This window comes from Heterocephalus glaber, unplaced genomic scaffold, assembly GCF_053883595.1.
Source record: "Heterocephalus glaber isolate CG9 unplaced genomic scaffold, H.glaber_assembly_v1.0 deba00001760, whole genome shotgun sequence".
Lineage (NCBI taxonomy): Eukaryota > Metazoa > Chordata > Mammalia > Rodentia > Bathyergidae > Heterocephalus > Heterocephalus glaber.
In genome coordinates this window covers 3,481,024-3,497,563 of record NW_028258457.1, presented here as the reverse complement: position 1 = coordinate 3,497,563, position 16,540 = coordinate 3,481,024, and the positions used below count along the sequence as shown (strand labels likewise).

General features: G+C 62.7%; 2 protein-coding genes across 7 annotated transcripts; one reads left to right on the top strand and one right to left on the bottom strand.

Moving 5' to 3' along the window:
- The first annotated feature begins 159 nt into the window (after positions 1 to 159).
- Tmem259 (transmembrane protein 259) lies at positions 160 to 8,605 on the top strand. Of its 2 annotated transcripts, XM_004865986.4 has the most exons (11): positions 161 to 533; positions 5,107 to 5,379; positions 5,726 to 5,825; positions 5,898 to 6,008; positions 6,107 to 6,229; positions 6,321 to 6,421; positions 6,510 to 6,567; positions 6,647 to 6,730; positions 6,801 to 6,933; positions 7,020 to 7,119; positions 7,503 to 8,605. In XM_004865986.4, exons 1-11 carry the CDS (start codon positions 300 to 302, stop codon positions 8,046 to 8,048), a joined length of 1,863 nt encoding a protein of 620 aa, XP_004866043.1. In that variant the 5' UTR covers positions 161 to 299; the 3' UTR covers positions 8,049 to 8,605. The 2 variants fall into 2 exon arrangements, with proteins under 2 accessions (XP_021100521.1, XP_004866043.1); XM_021244862.2 differs by lacking the exon at positions 6,647 to 6,730 and having other exon boundaries at positions 160 to 533.
- Positions 8,549 to 16,242, bottom strand: Grin3b (glutamate ionotropic receptor NMDA type subunit 3B). Of its 5 annotated transcripts, none has more exons than XM_004865985.4 (9): positions 15,648 to 16,200; positions 13,847 to 14,445; positions 12,204 to 13,236; positions 10,145 to 10,290; positions 9,946 to 10,061; positions 9,703 to 9,854; positions 9,303 to 9,467; positions 9,146 to 9,210; positions 8,598 to 9,009 (listed from the first exon to the last, which is right to left on the bottom strand). In XM_004865985.4, the coding sequence occupies exons 1-9, from the start codon at positions 16,071 to 16,073 to the stop codon at positions 8,640 to 8,642; spliced, it is 3,072 nt and encodes a 1,023-aa protein (XP_004866042.2). In that variant the 5' UTR covers positions 16,074 to 16,200; the 3' UTR covers positions 8,598 to 8,639. The 5 variants fall into 5 exon arrangements, 4 of the variants coding, with proteins under 4 accessions (XP_087057585.1, XP_004866042.2, XP_087057586.1 ...); XR_015447500.1 differs by having other exon boundaries at positions 8,926 to 9,009; positions 9,146 to 9,228; XM_087201459.1 differs by having other exon boundaries at positions 8,549 to 9,009; positions 9,146 to 9,467.
- Between the last annotated feature and the right edge of the window lie 298 nt (positions 16,243 to 16,540).

The following is a 16,540-nucleotide window of genomic DNA, read 5'->3' as shown; positions in this document are numbered from 1 at the left end:
ATTTAACAAGAGAGGCCTTGCAGCCGCCTAGGCTTATGGGACGCTGTATGCAAAGACAGCCAGCGACTCCGCCCTCCTCCCTGCACCACCGAACCTGGCCGCCCGCGCCAGGGTGGAGCCTCCGCGGGCGGCCGCGGGCATCCCAGGGTGCCCCGCGGACCGGCGGCGCTCTGGTCGGCCGCTCTCGCTGGCGTCGTAGGGCCCGGTGGAAACGCGAGCGAAGGCGGCGGCGACCGTGGGTGGCGGCGGCCGGGAGGCGTCTCAGGCACCAGCTGGCCGGTAGGGCGACACGGGGAGGCATGTCGGAGCACGAGACGCCCGCGGCCCCGGAACCCGGGCCCAACGGCGGCGGCGGCGGCGGCGGCGGCCCGGCCCCCGCGCGCGGCCCGCGCACCCCCAATTTGAACCCCAACCCCCTCATCAACGTGCGTGACCGGCTCTTCCACGCGCTCTTCTTCAAGATGGCTGTCACCTACTCACGGCTCTTCCCGCCCGCCTTCCGCCGCCTCTTCGAGTTCTTCGTGTTGCTCAAGGTGACCGACCCCCCGACCCCTAACCCCGGCGGCCAGGCAGCGCCTGGCCTGCCCCCCAGGCCTAGATCGGGCCGACCCTTTGGGATCCTGATGCTTGAGACCTCTGACCCAGGTCTTTTGGACACAGTGCTGCCCTGAGGTTTCCATCTCGGAATTCCTGTTAGTAGTCGCTGGACCGGGCTTCTGACCTAGATCCTCACCTTCCACAATCCTGGAGCCCCACCCTGACCTGCTAACTCCAGGGTCCTCCTCCCCACGCCCTTTGACCCTGACTCTGCAGCCCGTGATCCCAGCCCCAGGACCCCTGTGCTGTTACCTTCCACCTGGTGGGGGTGTCCCCCTCCTGGCACCTTCCACTGCCCGCACTGCCCTTCTCCCTGCTCTGAGCCTCGCAGCCATGTGTAACTTAGCTGAGGTCCCCTCGCTAGGGTTAGCAGCAAAGTCACAGCCAGCACCAACTCCTCCGGGCCTCCTCCGATTGAGCCTGCCGTGATCCCTACCTGCTCTGGCTCTCACTAGCTGTGGTTCTCAGGTGGTGCTCAGGGCCCTAGGGAGGAGTCTTGCTGGGGTGACAGCACTTCACAAGACTTGCAGCTGGCCAGCTGCCTGCATTCAGGGTTTCCCACCCATCAGGGAATGGAGAAATAGCTGGGCATGTGGATATCGGATGTTGCTGGGCAAGCTTTTGCTTCCTTGTCTGATGAGAGGGATGTGGCCAGTGAGGCTGTGGACAGGAGCAATACTATTTGGCGTTTGGTGTAAGGAGCTGTAGCCTGGCCACTGGACAGACCTGGCTGAAGTTCTTGGGCCCCACCACAGCCTTTGGGGGAGCCTCTCTGAGCCTCCAGTCCTGGGTTATAGGGGACTGATGCATCCATGCTGGTGCTTGGCCTGTCTTTCTTCCCCTTTCCTCCTCCCTGTGGGCCCCAGAAGGGCTTGGTCACTTGAGCACAGTGTGGGAGGTAACACAGAATCCAGAGTCCTTCATCCAGGTCCTGGGGTCTTTAGGTGGCCTGACATTGTGGACAGAAGCCAGTCTGTGAGTGTGTGTTTTTCTTGGGACACTGCATCTGTTCTGAAAGAAGCCATTGTGCCCCTAGGCAGAGCTTGTCATTGCAGGTCCTGTGCCCAGTGATGGCCTCTCCTGAAGGTGCTTCCTGGTGGCCTCTGCCCTGGTCCCACTGCTCACTGGCTTGGAAGTGATGAGTGTTGGATCATTCTGGGAAGCCTGTGCCCATCTCCAGGCAGGCGGCACTCTTGGGACCGAGGACACCCCACACACACTGAGGGAGTCCTTCCTCTACTGGGGGTGCCAGGTGGATGTACCCAGTGTCCCAAGCTCTGGGGTGTGGAATCAGCGCTGTGCTTCTTTCTCTGGCTGTGAGGCAAGGCCAGGCCCAGCTGGTCACTGAGTTCAAGGAAGCTCTGCTCTCCTCTTCCTGCCCACCCAAAGGGCTGGGCTTCCGAAGATTCTGCAGAGGGGTGGCTCACTGCTTCCTGTGGGGCCAGTGCAGCTGAGTGCCCTGTCCACCATGCCTGGGATGTTGCCAGATTCTGGGGGAGAGACGGAGTGGCACCACTGAGCTAAATCCCTGGCCCATGGGGAGAAGTGGCACCCAGGCCAGTTTTGGAGGGACCTTTGGAAGACCACTCTTGGTGCCCTCGGCTGGTTTCATGGTGCTGAGGCCAGAGGGGCAGAGGTGGGTTGGATCTGGGACATTAGGCTCAGTGCCCAATGCTGGCCACCAGCAGGGGTGTCTTCGGGGCAGAGAGACCCTGGCACATGCCACCCCTGGATGTGGGTAGGTGCCCATTCCTCTGGTGAGTGGAGTGGACAGGGTACCCCTCTCGGGGTTATTGGGAGAACTTTCATGGTGACTGTCTCCGTGGAAGGAGTGACCTGTTCCCCCGGGATGGAGGCTGGGATACCCTGAAGGTTTTCCTGGCTGGGGTTCAGGCTCTGTGACGAATCCCTGGGGAGGAAAGTGTGGCCCGATGTACTTGTTCCTTAGTCAGTCAACATTCAAACTGAGGCAACAGTTGGCCCTTGGTCTGTGAAGGGAGAGGGAAAGACCTGCTTGGAGGTGGCGTGTTGCTGTGCCTGAGCCCAGGATGGGGACTTGAGGACCTCCTGGAGGAGGTGGTGGAGTGCAGCCTGGATTCGGGTATCTGACCTGGGCATAGCACTCCTCCTGCGGGGCTGTGGAATGCAGTGCTGACCACCAGATCTGGAGATGTGGGGCAAGGTGGGGCTGTGCAGGGTCACTGGGGAGGGCTGGGTGTCCAGGCAGCAGGGCTGGGGACGGATGCCAGCGCAGGGGTTGGGGTGTGGACCACCCCCACTGTGTGGAGTGGCTGGGGGAGACTGTATGTGGCAGAGGGTGACAGGGCAGGTGGCACAGGGCCAGGGTTCCAGGCTGCTTCATGAGGCTGCAGGAGGTCTTGGGAAGGGAGGGCAGAGGGTGTGTGGTAAGCGTGGCTGGGTGCTCCGGCTCACAACTCTGCAGAGGGGGAACTGGGGTGGGGCTACTCAGAGCTGCTAGAGCCAGCACCAAGGTGATGTCTGAGTCACAGTCGAGTCCCTTGTCCTTGAAGGATGACTGGTCACCATAACCTGTGGTGGACGTGGTGGGTGAGCATCCTGCCAGGGCCCTGAGGAACGGCCCGAGACTGCTCCCCGCGGCCTCGTGTGGTCCTGTTCCCTCACCCACAGACCACAGGCCAAGGGAGTGTGTCCATGAGAAGCTCTGGGGAGCCCCTGGCTCAGCACCCTCAGGTGTTGGCACGGCACCAGTGTTGTCCTTTGCTCCAGTGGGTGTCCATGGCACACCTGCTGGGCATCCCAGCCTGGAGGACAGAGTGCAGCCAGCAGGCTCCCTTGGAGAGCCTGGCTGACCGCATGGTCCATCTCCCACCAGTCCCTCCTGCCCAGGAGGCTGAGCAAAGGGACTGGGGTCTGCTCCTGCTGCCACCTCCTTGGGACAAGCTCCTTCCCTGTTCTTAGTTCCGCGCATCTGGCTGCCCACGGCTGGGTGGCTCCTGCTTTTGTTCTATCTCAGTCATGCATTGACCCCCATCTCTGATGTGTCTCAGGCTGCAAGAGTGGAAACTCAGTTCCTGCTGGCCCAGGAGGCAATTTCGAAGCTCCCAGCTGAGGAGCTTGTCAGGGCTCAGCCCAGCATCAGGTGTGGCTGGGTCCAGGCCTTCCACAGCGAGCCCAGCCCCGGGCCGCTCAGGTCACAGCAGCTGAGACAGTGCAGGGTGGGGCGCTGTGCTGCCCATCCCTGCACCTGGCCACAGAGTGGAGGGCAGGCTGGCGGTGAGCACTGGAGGGAGGGAGGGATGGTGCTCTGGGGTCTTCTCTGCCTGCCACGTGCTCAGTGCACCTCAGGCTCACTGTCAGCAGGTCAGGCGGGCACTGTGCCCTGGCAGCTCCTCCTGGAAGAGCCTGGGAGCTCGGGGTGGTGGGTGCGTGGAGCACATCAGAGGCTGTGCTGCAACCTAGCTGAGCGCCACATGGCGCCCTGGCACCCATTTTTTCCCCAAGGGGACCTCACTGCACCAGTGGGCCCGATGCGCCTTGGAGTAGGGTGGCAGATGGCCCAGGTTAGTGCCACCTGTGGACATGCATCCTGCCTGCCAGGGCGGCCTCCCCACAGTGCTGTGCACTCTGAGGCTGGTGAAGGGGCACAAGTGTGTTCCGGGCACTCAGGTGCTGAGCAGCATCCCTGGGCTCCACCTGCTCCATGCAGGCATTGTAACAACCACCAATGTCCCTGGACATCGCCCAGTGTCCCCCTAGGACAGCGCCGCCCTAGTTGAGAGTCGTTGGGTTGGGGATCCCGTATCCCCAAAGGCCCCCTTTCCCTTGATCACCTGCCCTGCTGAGCTCCTAGGACGCCGCCCAAAGTGCCACCCACACACTGAGTGGGGAGGGAAGGAGGGGTCGGTCCCTGGTCACACTGCAGGCCCCAACAGGATGTGACCTGCTGTCTTGTGGGTTTTCCCCAATAACCAATGCAGAGTTTCTCTGTGGCAGCTTCAAACAGGGTCCTCAGGGTGCGCATCCTGGGCCCTGTAGGGCGCTGAGCAGTGTCCCTGGCCTCCACCTGCTCTGTGCCAGGAGTAGCCTCAGTTATGACAATCACCAGTGTTCCCCGAGGGCAGAGTTATCCTGTGAGAGTGCCTGCTGTCCCATTTTACAGATGAGGAAGACATGCGTCCCAGGCAGAGCAGCCTGACCCTGCCGGGGGTGCCTGGCCCACCCGTGGGGCTCAGCATGTCCCGGGCAGCTCTGCTGGCCCTGCAGAGGGGGCACTATTTTTAGCTGGTGAGATCAGGGGCTCCAAGGACATCTCAGGGCAGAATGTGAGGCAGGAAATGGCTGTGAGGCTGCGGTGGACTCAGCCCAGTGGGATGGGGATGCTGGTTGGTGGTGCTAATGGACCTTTCCCAGGTGGGAGCCACACATGAGGGCTGGGAGGCCTTCAGGACGTGTGACAAGGGTCCCCCAGAGTCCTCAGTCCCTCTCACTGCCTCGGTTCAGCCCTCACTGACCACTGTATCCCCCCAGGCACTGTTTGTGCTGTTCGTGCTCGCCTACATCCACATCGTCTTCTCACGCTCCCCTGTCAACTGCCTGGAGCACGTGCGAGACAAGTGGCCACGCGAGGGCGTGCTGCGCGTGGAGGTGCGGCACAACTCCAGCCGCGCGCCCGTCTTCCTGCAGTTCTGCGACAGTGGCGCCCAAGGCAGCTTCCCTGGCCTGGCCATGGAGCCGGGTGGCTTGGAGCTGGAGGAGGAGGAGGAGCTGACCATGGAGATGTTTGGGAACAGCTCAGTCAAGGTAAGCCAGCTCTGGAGGACCAGGGTGTGGGCCTTGGTGGCCTCAGCTGGTGGAGGCTGGGCCTCTGGAGAGGAGAGCTGATCGCCTGCAGGGGGACTGGGGCCAGGGCATAGCTGTGGGGGGTATACAGCCTCACGCACTGGTGGGTCCCTCTGTGCTGGGGTCCTGGCCTTGCCTCCATCCCCAGCTGATGGGGGCTTGGTGTTAGGTGGGGTCCTGACCAAGGCGGGAGATCCAGGAGTTGGCTCTGGAGGTGACGGACATCCCAGCTGTTCCAGGACCCTGTCCTCCAGGCCTGGGTGAGTCCCACTGGATGTGCTGATGCCTTGTCCCTGGTCGCCTGCAGTTTGAGCTGGACATAGAGCCCAAGGTGTTCAAGCCGCCCACTGGCACTGAGGCCCTGAATGACAGCCAGGAGTTCCCCTTCCCTGAGACGCCCAACAAAGGTACAGGGGTGCCTGCCCGTGAGGTGGGGTGGTGAGTGCCGCCTGGCCGCTCTGACCAGCCTGTTCCCACAGTGTGGCCGCAGGACGAGTACATTGTGGAGTACTCGCTGGAGTATGGCTTCCTGCGGCTGTCGCAGGCCGCGCGGCAGCGCCTCAGAATCCCTGTCATGGTGGTCACCCTGGGTGAGCCTGGCGCCCTGAGGGGCTCTCGCCACTGCTGTGGGGTGGGGCTGGGCCCAAGGCCCCAGCTGCCCTCCCTGACCCCCGCCCCTGTCCCACAGACCCCACACAGGACCAGTGCTTCGGAGACCGCTTCAGCCGCCTGCTGCTGGACGAGTTCCTGGGCTATGATGACATCCTCATGTCCAGCGTGAAGGGCCTGGCAGAGAACGAGGAGAACAAGGGTGGGGCCCGGCCTGGCCCATAGCAGTGGGCTCCAGGGTTCTGGGGGTCTGTTGTCAGGGGTCAGGGCACGGCTCACTGCCTCCCGCACAGGGTTCCTACGGAATGTGGTCTCGGGGGAGCACTACCGCTTCGTCAGCATGTGGATGGCGCGCACGTCCTACCTGGCTGCCTTCATCATCATGGTCATCTTTGTGAGTGCCTCACTGGGGGGCAGGGTGGGCTGGGGCGGGCTCCCTGTGGGTGCCCCTGACCACCTCCGGGCCCACCCACTCCCTGCAGGCCCTCAGCGTGTCCATGCTGCTGCGCTACTCACACCACCAGATCTTTGTCTTCATCGGTGAGTCCCGGCTGGCTGTGGGGGGTGGGGGAATTCACCCCCAGGCCCTCATGGGTGGCCCCATGCCCTATGCCCCCAGTGGACCTGCTGCAGATGCTGGAGATGAACATGGCCATCGCCTTCCCTGCAGCGCCCCTGCTGACCGTCATCCTGGCCCTCGTGGGTAAGGATCCTGCCTGGCCTCCGCCCTCTGCCCCACCCCGCCTACTCCAACCCAGCGCCTGTCCCCACAGGGATGGAGGCCATCATGTCTGAGTTCTTCAACGACACCACCACAGCCTTCTACATCATCCTGATCGTGTGGCTGGCCGACCAGTACGACGCCATCTGCTGCCACACGAACACCAGCAAGCGGCACTGGCTAAGGTGAGCCAGCAGAGGAGTTGGGACCGGGCAGTGTGGGGGCCCAGGTCGGGTACAGCTGGGTGCCCACATTCATACCTGGCCTGCAGGTTCTTCTACTTGTACCACTTCGCCTTCTACGCCTACCACTATCGCTTCAATGGGCAATACAGCAGCCTGGCCCTGGTCACCTCCTGGCTTTTCATCCAGGTGAGGCCCAGGAGGCAAGGGGGACCTGCCCTGCCCGGTTGTTGGCTGGTGGGAGAGGGGAGACTGAGGTCGTGAGGAAGGCCGGGTTCGGGAGTAGGGTGGGAACCTCTTCAGGAAGGACTGAGCTTCCCTGTTACCCTGCCTGGGCAGCTCGGGGCGTCCTTGGCCCTGAGTCGTGGGGCGGTCAGAATCCTGCAGGCTGTGGGTACAGGCGAGCTCCCTTGTTCAGGAGTAGGCGGGGCCGCCTCTCGAGCCAGGATGTGGGCGGGGTTTTAGGCAGCGTTCAGTTCTGCGCAGGCGCTCCTGTGGCTGAGCAGTGGGCGGAGCCTCTCTGGTTCTGGGCTCTGCTGCCCACCTAACTCCCCCCTTTTCCCCGCCCCCAGCATTCCATGATCTACTTCTTCCACCACTACGAGCTGCCCGCCATCCTGCACCAGATCCGCATCCAGGAGATGCTGCTGCAGACCCCGCCACTGGGCCCCAGGACCCCCACGGTGCTACCGGATGACCTGAACAACAACTCCGGCACCCCGGCCATCGCACCCGACCCTGCTGGCCAGCCCCTCGCCCTAGGTCCTGGTTCAGCTGGAGCCGGCGGGGTGCCTGGGCCTGGGCCCGCGGTGCCCAACACCCTAGGGGCTGTGGCTGCCTCAGTGGCTGCCGCGGCCGGGGGTGACCTGGGCTGGATGGCTGAGACAGCCGCCATCATCACTGATGCCTCCTTCCTGTCTAGCCTGGGCGCCTCGCTCTTGGAGCGGAGGCCCGCCGGACCCCTGAACCCCAGTGGGGGCCTTCCCCACACCCCTCAGGACAGTGTCCCCCAGAGCGACTCCTTGGCACCCGACACAGCCTTCCTAGTAGCCACCGGGACTGGGCCGGGCACTGCACCCAGGACCCCAGCTGACTCGCCCTCCGAGGTCTGGTCCTGAGCATCCCAGCTGCCGGGCGTGACATCAGAGCCCGTGGTAGGGAGGCTGTCCCTCATGGGGCCTGGGCCATCCCCCTCCCTGACTGCCTGCCTGTGCTTTGTGGCCAGTGGCCACCGAATCGATCATGTTTGGGAGGGCTGGCCTCCCCTGGTGCGCCAGCCAGGACTGCCCTGCTGGAAAGCTGTGTGTGTGGTGGTCTTAGAGGAGTGGGAGAGGGCCACTGAAGGCTCTGGAGGGGCTCAGTGGGAGGCCTGGGGCACCGTCCTGGGGCAGGGCTCAGCAGCAGGTGACAGGCGGGGAGTGGTTGTGTCGGGCCACGGGGCTCGGCCAGCCCAGCTGCCAGGTGCTCCCCAAGCAGTGCCTTCCCGGCCGCCCATCTCCAAGCGCTGCAGCCTGGGTTCCCTGGGTGCGGAACTGTGCCACGGGCACGGCGGGGTCCAGGTGCCAATGTCAGCCGCCTGGCGTTTGTGAGGATGGGAGCAGCGTTCATTCCATTCTATTTAATTGCAGTGTACAAAGTTGTGTTTGTATACAGAATAAACTGTCCATGGACAGCATCTGGTCTGCGCCTGCATGTGGGCAGGGCTGGCTTCACCGTGCCTCCTCCAGGACTGTCGAGGCTTGGAGCAGCTGCAGCGGCCTGTGGCGGGTGCCATCCCCAAGCTGGGCTCGGAGCTCGCCACGCCGCAGTAGGGCCTGGCGCAGCCGCTCTCGCACGGCTTCGATGTGCTGCTCCAGCTCCTCCAGCTCTCCGGGCCGCGGTGCAGGCGACTGCCCATTGGAGCACAGCCAGACTGAGCTCTCAGGTGGCCTGGGCTCCGTGTCCTGGGCCGCAGCCACTGCCGGCTCCAGCAGGAAGCGCACGCGGCGGCGCTCAGTGCCCACAGCCCGGCGCACGTGTTTCCAGCGCCCAGGGCTCTTGGGGGCCGCCTGAGTGGCCTGCTGCCGCTCCTCTGGGCCACTGGGATCAGAGAACGGGGCTAGGCAAGGTCCCAAGGCACCTACTCCCCAACCCCGTTTCTGCCTGGGGCGCTGATTCTCTTGTAGGGGCGGACTGGACTGGAGCATGTGAAGGGCCTCCCCAGGTCCCCACTCACCTGGACTCCGCCTCCCGCTTCTCCTGCGCCAGGGGTCTGTCTGTGTTGAGAGCGCGGTGGATTTTCTAGATCCCAGACAGAGCCTGGTGGGTTGGTGATGGGCCAGTGATGGCAATGTTGTCCCACCCGCTCCCCCAGCGCCCCTACAGCCGCCCACCTGGCTGGTGTGCAGCCAGTACTGCAGTCGGTTCCCCCTACGGATGCGTGGCAGCACCAGGCGGTAGAAGAAATGCTCGCCCAGTGAACTGAGTAGAGCGCTGCCAAGGCCTAGGCAGAGCAGCAGAAATAGGCCGGAGAAGTGGTAGATGCCCATCTGGAGAGTCTAGGGGGTGGGACACAAAGTGGGTTAGGGGCTGTGCACCAGGCGGGTTGGCAGAGGCATCAGGCTGGATGTGAAGTACCATGGAGGGGCACTGCGGTTGGGGTTCTGTGGGACAAGCAAGAGTACACAAAAGCAAACCAATGTCCACTTTGGGAATGACAGGAAGTTGGGTGCCTCAGACAAGGTCCAGGGGCCCCATGTCTAACACAACTCTGAGCATGGGGCCCTAGCTCACCTCTGTAACTGCAAAGACCCGCTTCCCACAAGGCACCATCTTGTACCACTTGTCATGCAGCAGGTCGATGAAGCCAGACGATTTGTAGCGGCTGATGAACTCAGACAGGTTGGAAGTGAGCGGAGAGTTCTGGGGCAGTCCAATGCCGTAGCCTGGGGGAGGTGGGTGGGATGGGGTCCTGGGGCGGGGCAGCCTCGCACACGCCCCAACCCGGCCCTCTCGCGCCCCCTCATCCCCCCTCACCCTCGATGGCAAAGGGCTTGCCCACGGTCAGCAGCTTGCAGTCGGGGTCGATGGACACCTCGTAGTCCAGGAGTGACTTGTCCATGATGAAGGCGTTGAGCTTTGGGGGGTCGCTCCTGTGGATTCGGGAACGTATGAATGTCGACAGAAGCCCCGCCCGCCAAGGCCCCGCCCCGCCGACGCCCCGCCCACCGCTCACGTGAGCATGGCGACGCCACCTGGCGTGGTGGGCGCGCTGTGGCGCCGCATGTGCGCGTGCATCTCCGGGAAGCTGGCTTTGATGTAGGCCTCGGCGCTGCTCTCCCACACCGTGCCGAACCGGAAGCCCTGCGGCGGGTGGTGCAGCTGCCGGGGAAGAGTGCAGGGGGCGCTTTCAGTTGGAGCCGAGACACTTCACCCCACCCTGCCCCGGATGAGACCCCTATCTTGAACCCTTGCTCGTGCATCTCACCACCTCTCCATCTCCCCTCGGCTTCCTTGGGGTCCCCTGGGAGCCCCAAACGCGCACTGCTCAGACCTCCCCTGCACCCCGGGGCAGGCCACCCCACCGCCCAAGCTCCCAACGCCCGGAGCTGCTCCCTGTTCTTCCCCAGCATCCATCTCGCCAGTTTGATCCGCCCGCCGCCTTCCACCCAGCACCCGTCGCACCTCCGGTTCAGGCATCCACAGCCCTGGACCAGCTAAGTTACACTGCCTAGGTTTCCTTGCGCTGACTCTGGGCCTCTTGTCCAGGAAGCCACCAGAGGAGGCTTGTACGAAAAGTAAAAGTCCCTACCAAGCTGTGGTGTCCCACACCTGACACCGCAGTTCTTTGGAAGGCTGAGGCAGGAGGATCACAAGTTCAAGCCTAGCCGGTGCAATTTAACAACTTAGCAAGACCTTTTCTCAAAATTTAAAAATAAGAAAGTCTGAGGTTGTAGCTCAGAAGTAGCGAATCCTTAGGTTCCATCCCTAGTAGCACAAAAGTACAAGCAAATAAGGAGGCCAGACATGGTGGTACATGCCTGTTATACCACCACTGTGGGAGGCTGAGGCAGGAGGATGGTAATATGAGCCCAGCCCGGGCAACTTAGCAACTTAGGGAGATTCTGTCTCAAAACAAGAAAAGGGTAGGGCCGGGGATGTAGCTCAGTGGCACCACACCTGCCTGGCAAGTGAAAGGTCCTGAGGTACTGGAAAAAAAAAAATTTAAAAAAAAAGGAAAAGGGCTGGAGATTTAGATCAGCGGTTTCGCTGCCTGCTACGCAAGTGCAAGGACCAGAGTTCGATCCCCAGTACCAAAGAAAAAAAAAAAAAAGAAAATCATCTCAGCAACGGGAGGCTGAGGCTAGAGGATCGAAAGTTCAAGCATAGCCTGCACAACTCAGCAAGACCCTGTTTCAAAATAAAAAATAGCAAGGGCTGGGCGTGGTGGCACACAACTGTAGTCCCAAGCTGAGGCAGGAGGATCACCATAAGTTCGAGGCCAGCCTGGACTACATAGCGAGACCCTGTCTCAAAAAAAACCCAAAAAACAAAAACACAAAACAAGCAAGGGCTAAGGATGTTGTGTGTGAAGGCCCCTGGTTCCATCCCCAATGGTGGAAAAATTTAAAAGTGTAGGCCAGGGCTCACTTCTTCTCTGCTCTCAGCCCTTCATGGCTCCCACCTTACTTGGACCCAAAACCCAAGTGCTCCCTGCAGGTCACAGGGCCCTACATGGCCTGTCCTGTCACCTCGCCACCTCTCCTTCTTCTGTGCTCCTTGATTCCCCTGCTCCATCTACAAAGGCTCCTGGCTGCCCCTGTACCCCACTGGGTTATGTCCTGCCCCAGCACCTTTGCACCAGCTGTGCCTCTGCCTTGCTCCAGATGCCCACAGGCCCATTTCAGGGCCAGGGATTTAGCTCAGTGGTTCTGCTGCCTGTCTCACAGGCCCATTTCATCAAATGTTTTTGGAGAGTTAAGGATCCCTCTGTGAGGGACTTTTTTTTTTAGTTTTAGGGGGTTTTTTTTGGGGTTTTTTTGTTTTTTTTTGAGATAAAGTCTTGCTATGTAATAATCCGGGCTGGCCTTGAACTCACTATGTAGGCCAGGCTGACTTTGAGCTCATGGGGTGATCCCCTTGCCTCAGCCTCCTGAGTGCTGGAATGGCAGAGGCTGTCCACAGAGCAGGGTACACACTGGAGGCAGGGTGTGGCTCAGTGGCAGAGTGCTGGCCTAGCTTGCCTCGAACCTTGATGACCCCCTGGTGCAGCCCACATCTTTGGGGCCACCTACCTTGGGGTCGTGGATCCCTGAGAGCTCCTCGAACGTCTTGTCCCCGACCATGACAGCAGCCAGATTGGCTGTATAGCTGGACAGCACTAGCAGGCAGAAGATGGCCCAGAGGTTCATGAGGAAGCGCCCAGTGGGGCACTTGGGGGTCTTGCTGGACACTGTGCGGCCGAAGAGGATGGCGTAGCAGAGGTTGAGCGCTGAGGAGTAGGAGAAAACCGTGCTGCGGTTGCGACCGCGCGGCGTGAGGCCATAGGGGCTGCGCCACTCGTACAGGGTGAGGAAGAGTGCGGTGAGGTGCAGGGCCGCAAAGACGCCCAGCCACATGGTCCAGTGAAGCGGCCACATGAAGGCGCCGATGGGCGAGGCTGTGTCGTGCGTGCGGACCATGATGCCCAGGCTGGTGGAGAAGAAGGGGCTTGTGAAATCCACCACGCGCGAGCGCGCCGAGTTGATGCTGAAGCTGGTGACCGCCATGTGCGCCGTGCCGGCCAGCAAGTCGCCCACCAGGCCGGTCCAGCGGCCGTCTCGCAGGGCACCGTACTTGCCGTCGCCCACGATGTACAGCTCGAAGGCGAAAGGCGCGTCCTCAGCCAGCCGCTCTAGCAGGTCCATGCAGTAGCCGTAGCAGCACTTGCGCAGGGCGCGTGGCACTGAGCCATTGGCCAGTGCAGCGAACAAAGTGTCCAGTGTTGCAGAGTCGTTGGTGCCTGGGTCCAGGCACAGGTGCCCAGCTGGGCACTGCCCGTCTTCATCGGGCTCCCGGGCAAACACGAATGGGTGCTCTATCAGTGTCACCACGCGCAGCTTGGACCGGGCCTGGGTGCCTGGTGGGGGCAGGGGTCGTGCAGCTACCACGCCTGGGTCCAGGTCCAGATGCCCATCTCGCCAGCTGCCCACGGTGGCCCAGGCTGGGGTGCCCAGTGGGTCCTGGCGCAGGCTCCACACTCTGAACTGCCGTGACATGTGCACCTCGGAGGTGGCCGTCACCCACACCGGCCCCGTGAGGCCCTGGAAGGATGTGTTGGCCAGAAACCTAGGGCGGGTGGGCAGGGGGGTCACACTGGCATCTCACCAGGCATCCTGGTCCCCACAATGGGGACCACAGTTCCCCAGCTCCCTCCCCTGCCAGAGAGGCAACTGTCCCCAGTCTTGTCACTGAACCACCAACCTCCATGGGTCCAGGACTAGCCACACAGGAGCAGTCACGCTGACAGGGTGCAGCCTGGCCCTGCTGCCTTTCTTTCGAGACAACTTCTCACTATGTAGTTCAGACCGGCCTTGAACTCACTGTGTAGCCCAGACTGGCCTCGAACTAATAGCAATCCTTCTGCTTCAGTCTCCCAAGTGCTGGGATTACAGGTGTGTGCCACCATACCCAGCATTTTTTTTTTTTTTGGTACCAGGGATCGAACTCTGGTCCTTGCGCTTGCACACACACCCAGAATTTTTTATTTTGAAACAGGGTCTCTCTAAATTACTCAGTTGACTAGGCTGGTCTCAAACTTGCAATCTTCCTGCTTCAGCCTCCCAAAGAGCTGGGGTGATGGGAGTGTACCACCACACCTGGCCATTATGTTGTCTTTTGTGACCAAAAGGTGGCAAAGGTGGCTGTTGGACTCCTCCCACCGCAGAGCTGTACTCACCGTGCCAACAAGCGCCCCCGGGACTCTGGTCCTGCTGGCTGAGGGTCATCACAGCTGACTGCGGCTGGGAGCAGGGTGCGTTCTGGCTGCACTTGGGCAGCACTGCCCAGCGCCTGGGCCACCAGCTCCACGGCATCCTGGATGGCGGCCTCTAGCGGGGGCCGGGCCACCTCGCCCAGTGCCAGCAGCCCAGGTGGCAGGCTGGCCGTGGGTGTGGGAAGTGCCTCTGGGGACAGCGGCGTGCCCAGAAGCCAGTGGGGGCCAGGTGGTGCAGCCTCCAGCACCTGGCCAGCATGGGCAGCATCACAACCCAGTAGGACGACCGTGGATACTGGTGTGTCCCCTCCCACGGGTGTCCTCAGGGTGGCCAGGCGCACCCCCAGCCCTGCATCCCCAATGTCTGGCTGGCTCAGGTCTAGCACAAGCCTGGGGGCGCGACCAGCCCGACTTGTCCAGAGGGCCACCAGGGTGCTGGGGTCACGGACGCGGCAGAGTGCCAGGCCCACGTCTTCCCAGGTGTGTGCCTGCAGCACGGACACCAGAACATCCAGTAGTGTCTCCAGGGGGCTGGCCCAGTCCAGCTGCAGGTGGAACGGTGTCTGGGAAGCAGGCAGTCACAGTTAGGGTCGATGACCTCCACCAACTCCTACACATCCTTCAAAACCCAGCTCCATTGCCCCTCCTCTATGCAGACTTTCCATCTTCCAGGCACAATCTCAGCTCCCCTTCTGAAATCCCCCAGCCTTCAGTCACTCCTGCCAGGCCAGCAAGGCTGGGGGGCCCTCTACCCAGGGCAGGCACAGATTTCTCAGGGACCTGCTCTCAGATCAGGGGCGAGGGGATGGTTTACCTGAAACTCAAGTGAGCAGGGTACTGACGCTGGGTGGGGACAGGGCGCTGCATGCCGGGAGATTGAGGGTAGGGATGCAACTCTGTCCCAAGCAGGGGTCCCAGGCCCCTTTCAAGAGAGGCTGGGAAGTCCCAAGCCCAGGACAACGCAGCCCAGTGCCATGCAGTGCCTGTGCTTGGCAGCAGAGGGCGTCATAGGCAAGGGTTTGGGTTCCCTATCATTTCCCCAGACCCTGGGGGTCGATTGGGGGAGACGAATGAGGATCCTAGGGCTGAGCCCCAGAGAGAGGGGCAGTGGAAAGGAAGAAGGCAGGCGGGTGGGGCTTGGAGTAGGGTGGCCCCAGCCCCTGGAATGAGCCGGCCACTCACTTGGTCCCTCCTTGCTGGCCCTGGGTGGGGGTCTGTCTCTGGGCCCTGGGGTCCCTGTTGGGGTCCTGCCTTCTCTACTCCTGAATCTGGGCTTGGAGTGGGGTCCGGAAGTGATTCATTTCCAGGACCCGCAGAGGATGCAAATGGAGGCGTGGGAATGGCAGTTCGCCCCGGGGACCCAAGGGCGCCTCGAAGCTGTGGGGTAGGGGAATCATTGGGGATGGAGGACTGGGGCGGGGGGAAGGGGCTAGAGAGACCCGCACCCGCTCACCCCCAAACTCCACCTCCCGGAGAGGAGAGGGGGGGACCCGCCTGCCCTCCCAGATAAAGGCAGGACCTGGGGGAGGGCAGGGGGCCCCACGGAAGACCCGCTGGTGCCCGCATCCTCGCGCACAGGCTTCCAGCGGGGTCCTCGGGCGCATCTGATCCGCTCGGGTCCCCCGAGCCTAGGTCCCCACCCTGCGCCCCCAGGGTGAACCTGACGTCCAGCGAATCCGGTCCCTCGCGCTCCGGGGCACCCCCGGAACCTTCCGCCTCCCCGGGCCCCGTCCCCTCGCGGCTTGGGCGCGCCGTCCGCGCGTACCGGGGCGCCGAGGGGCGCACGTGCCTCGCGCCGCAGCAGGCTGAGCACGGGGGTCTCGGTGGCGGCCGCCAGAAAGTGGAGCTGCAGGAGCTCGGGCCGCGCCTCCGGGAAGGCGAGCAGGGCCGCCACGCCCGGCGCCGCCAGCGCCCGGCACAGGCCGCGGGCCAGCGAGGCGGGGTCGCGGGCGGGGGGCGCGGCGACCGCCAGCTCCAGGCTGAGGTTGTAGGGCAGCCGCGGCACCAGGGCGGCTCGCATGAGGGCAGCGCGGGCGAGGGCGCGGGCAGGGGGCGCGCGGGGCAGGAGGGCCCCCAGACGCACGGAGCCCCCGACGCGCGCCAGAACGCCGCACGGGTGCGGGTGGCCGCGAGCTGGCTTCATCCCCAGGGCCAGCGCCAGGCCGAGCCACAGCGCCCGCACAAACTCCATGGCAAAGTTGCGGGTCAGAGCCGGGCGCCGCTTCGGGGCCACTGCGCCGGAGGGGACCGCCCCTGAGGGATGCGCACCCCGCGCTGTTCGGCTCTTCCTCCTGCCCGCCGCCCGAGCGTCCCCAGTGCCAGGGAAGAGCAGGACCCACGCCTGGGGTTTGGCGATGGCCACGTTGGGCAGGGCCAGGAAATCGTGTCATTTTATTTATTAATGTGGGGTGTGTGTGTGTGTGTGTGTGTGTGTGGTTTTTTGTATCTTTTGGTACGGAGATCGAACTTGGGACCTTGTGCTTGCGAGGCAGGCGGTGGAACCACTGACCTAAATCCCTGACCCGTGTGTGTTTTTTTGACAGGGTCTGGCTACCTTGACAGGGTTTAGGCTGGTCTCAAACTCGCTGAAATCCTCCTGCCTTAGCCTTTCTAGTGCTGGGATGACAGGTGTGTGCCACTACACCCAACATCATGTCC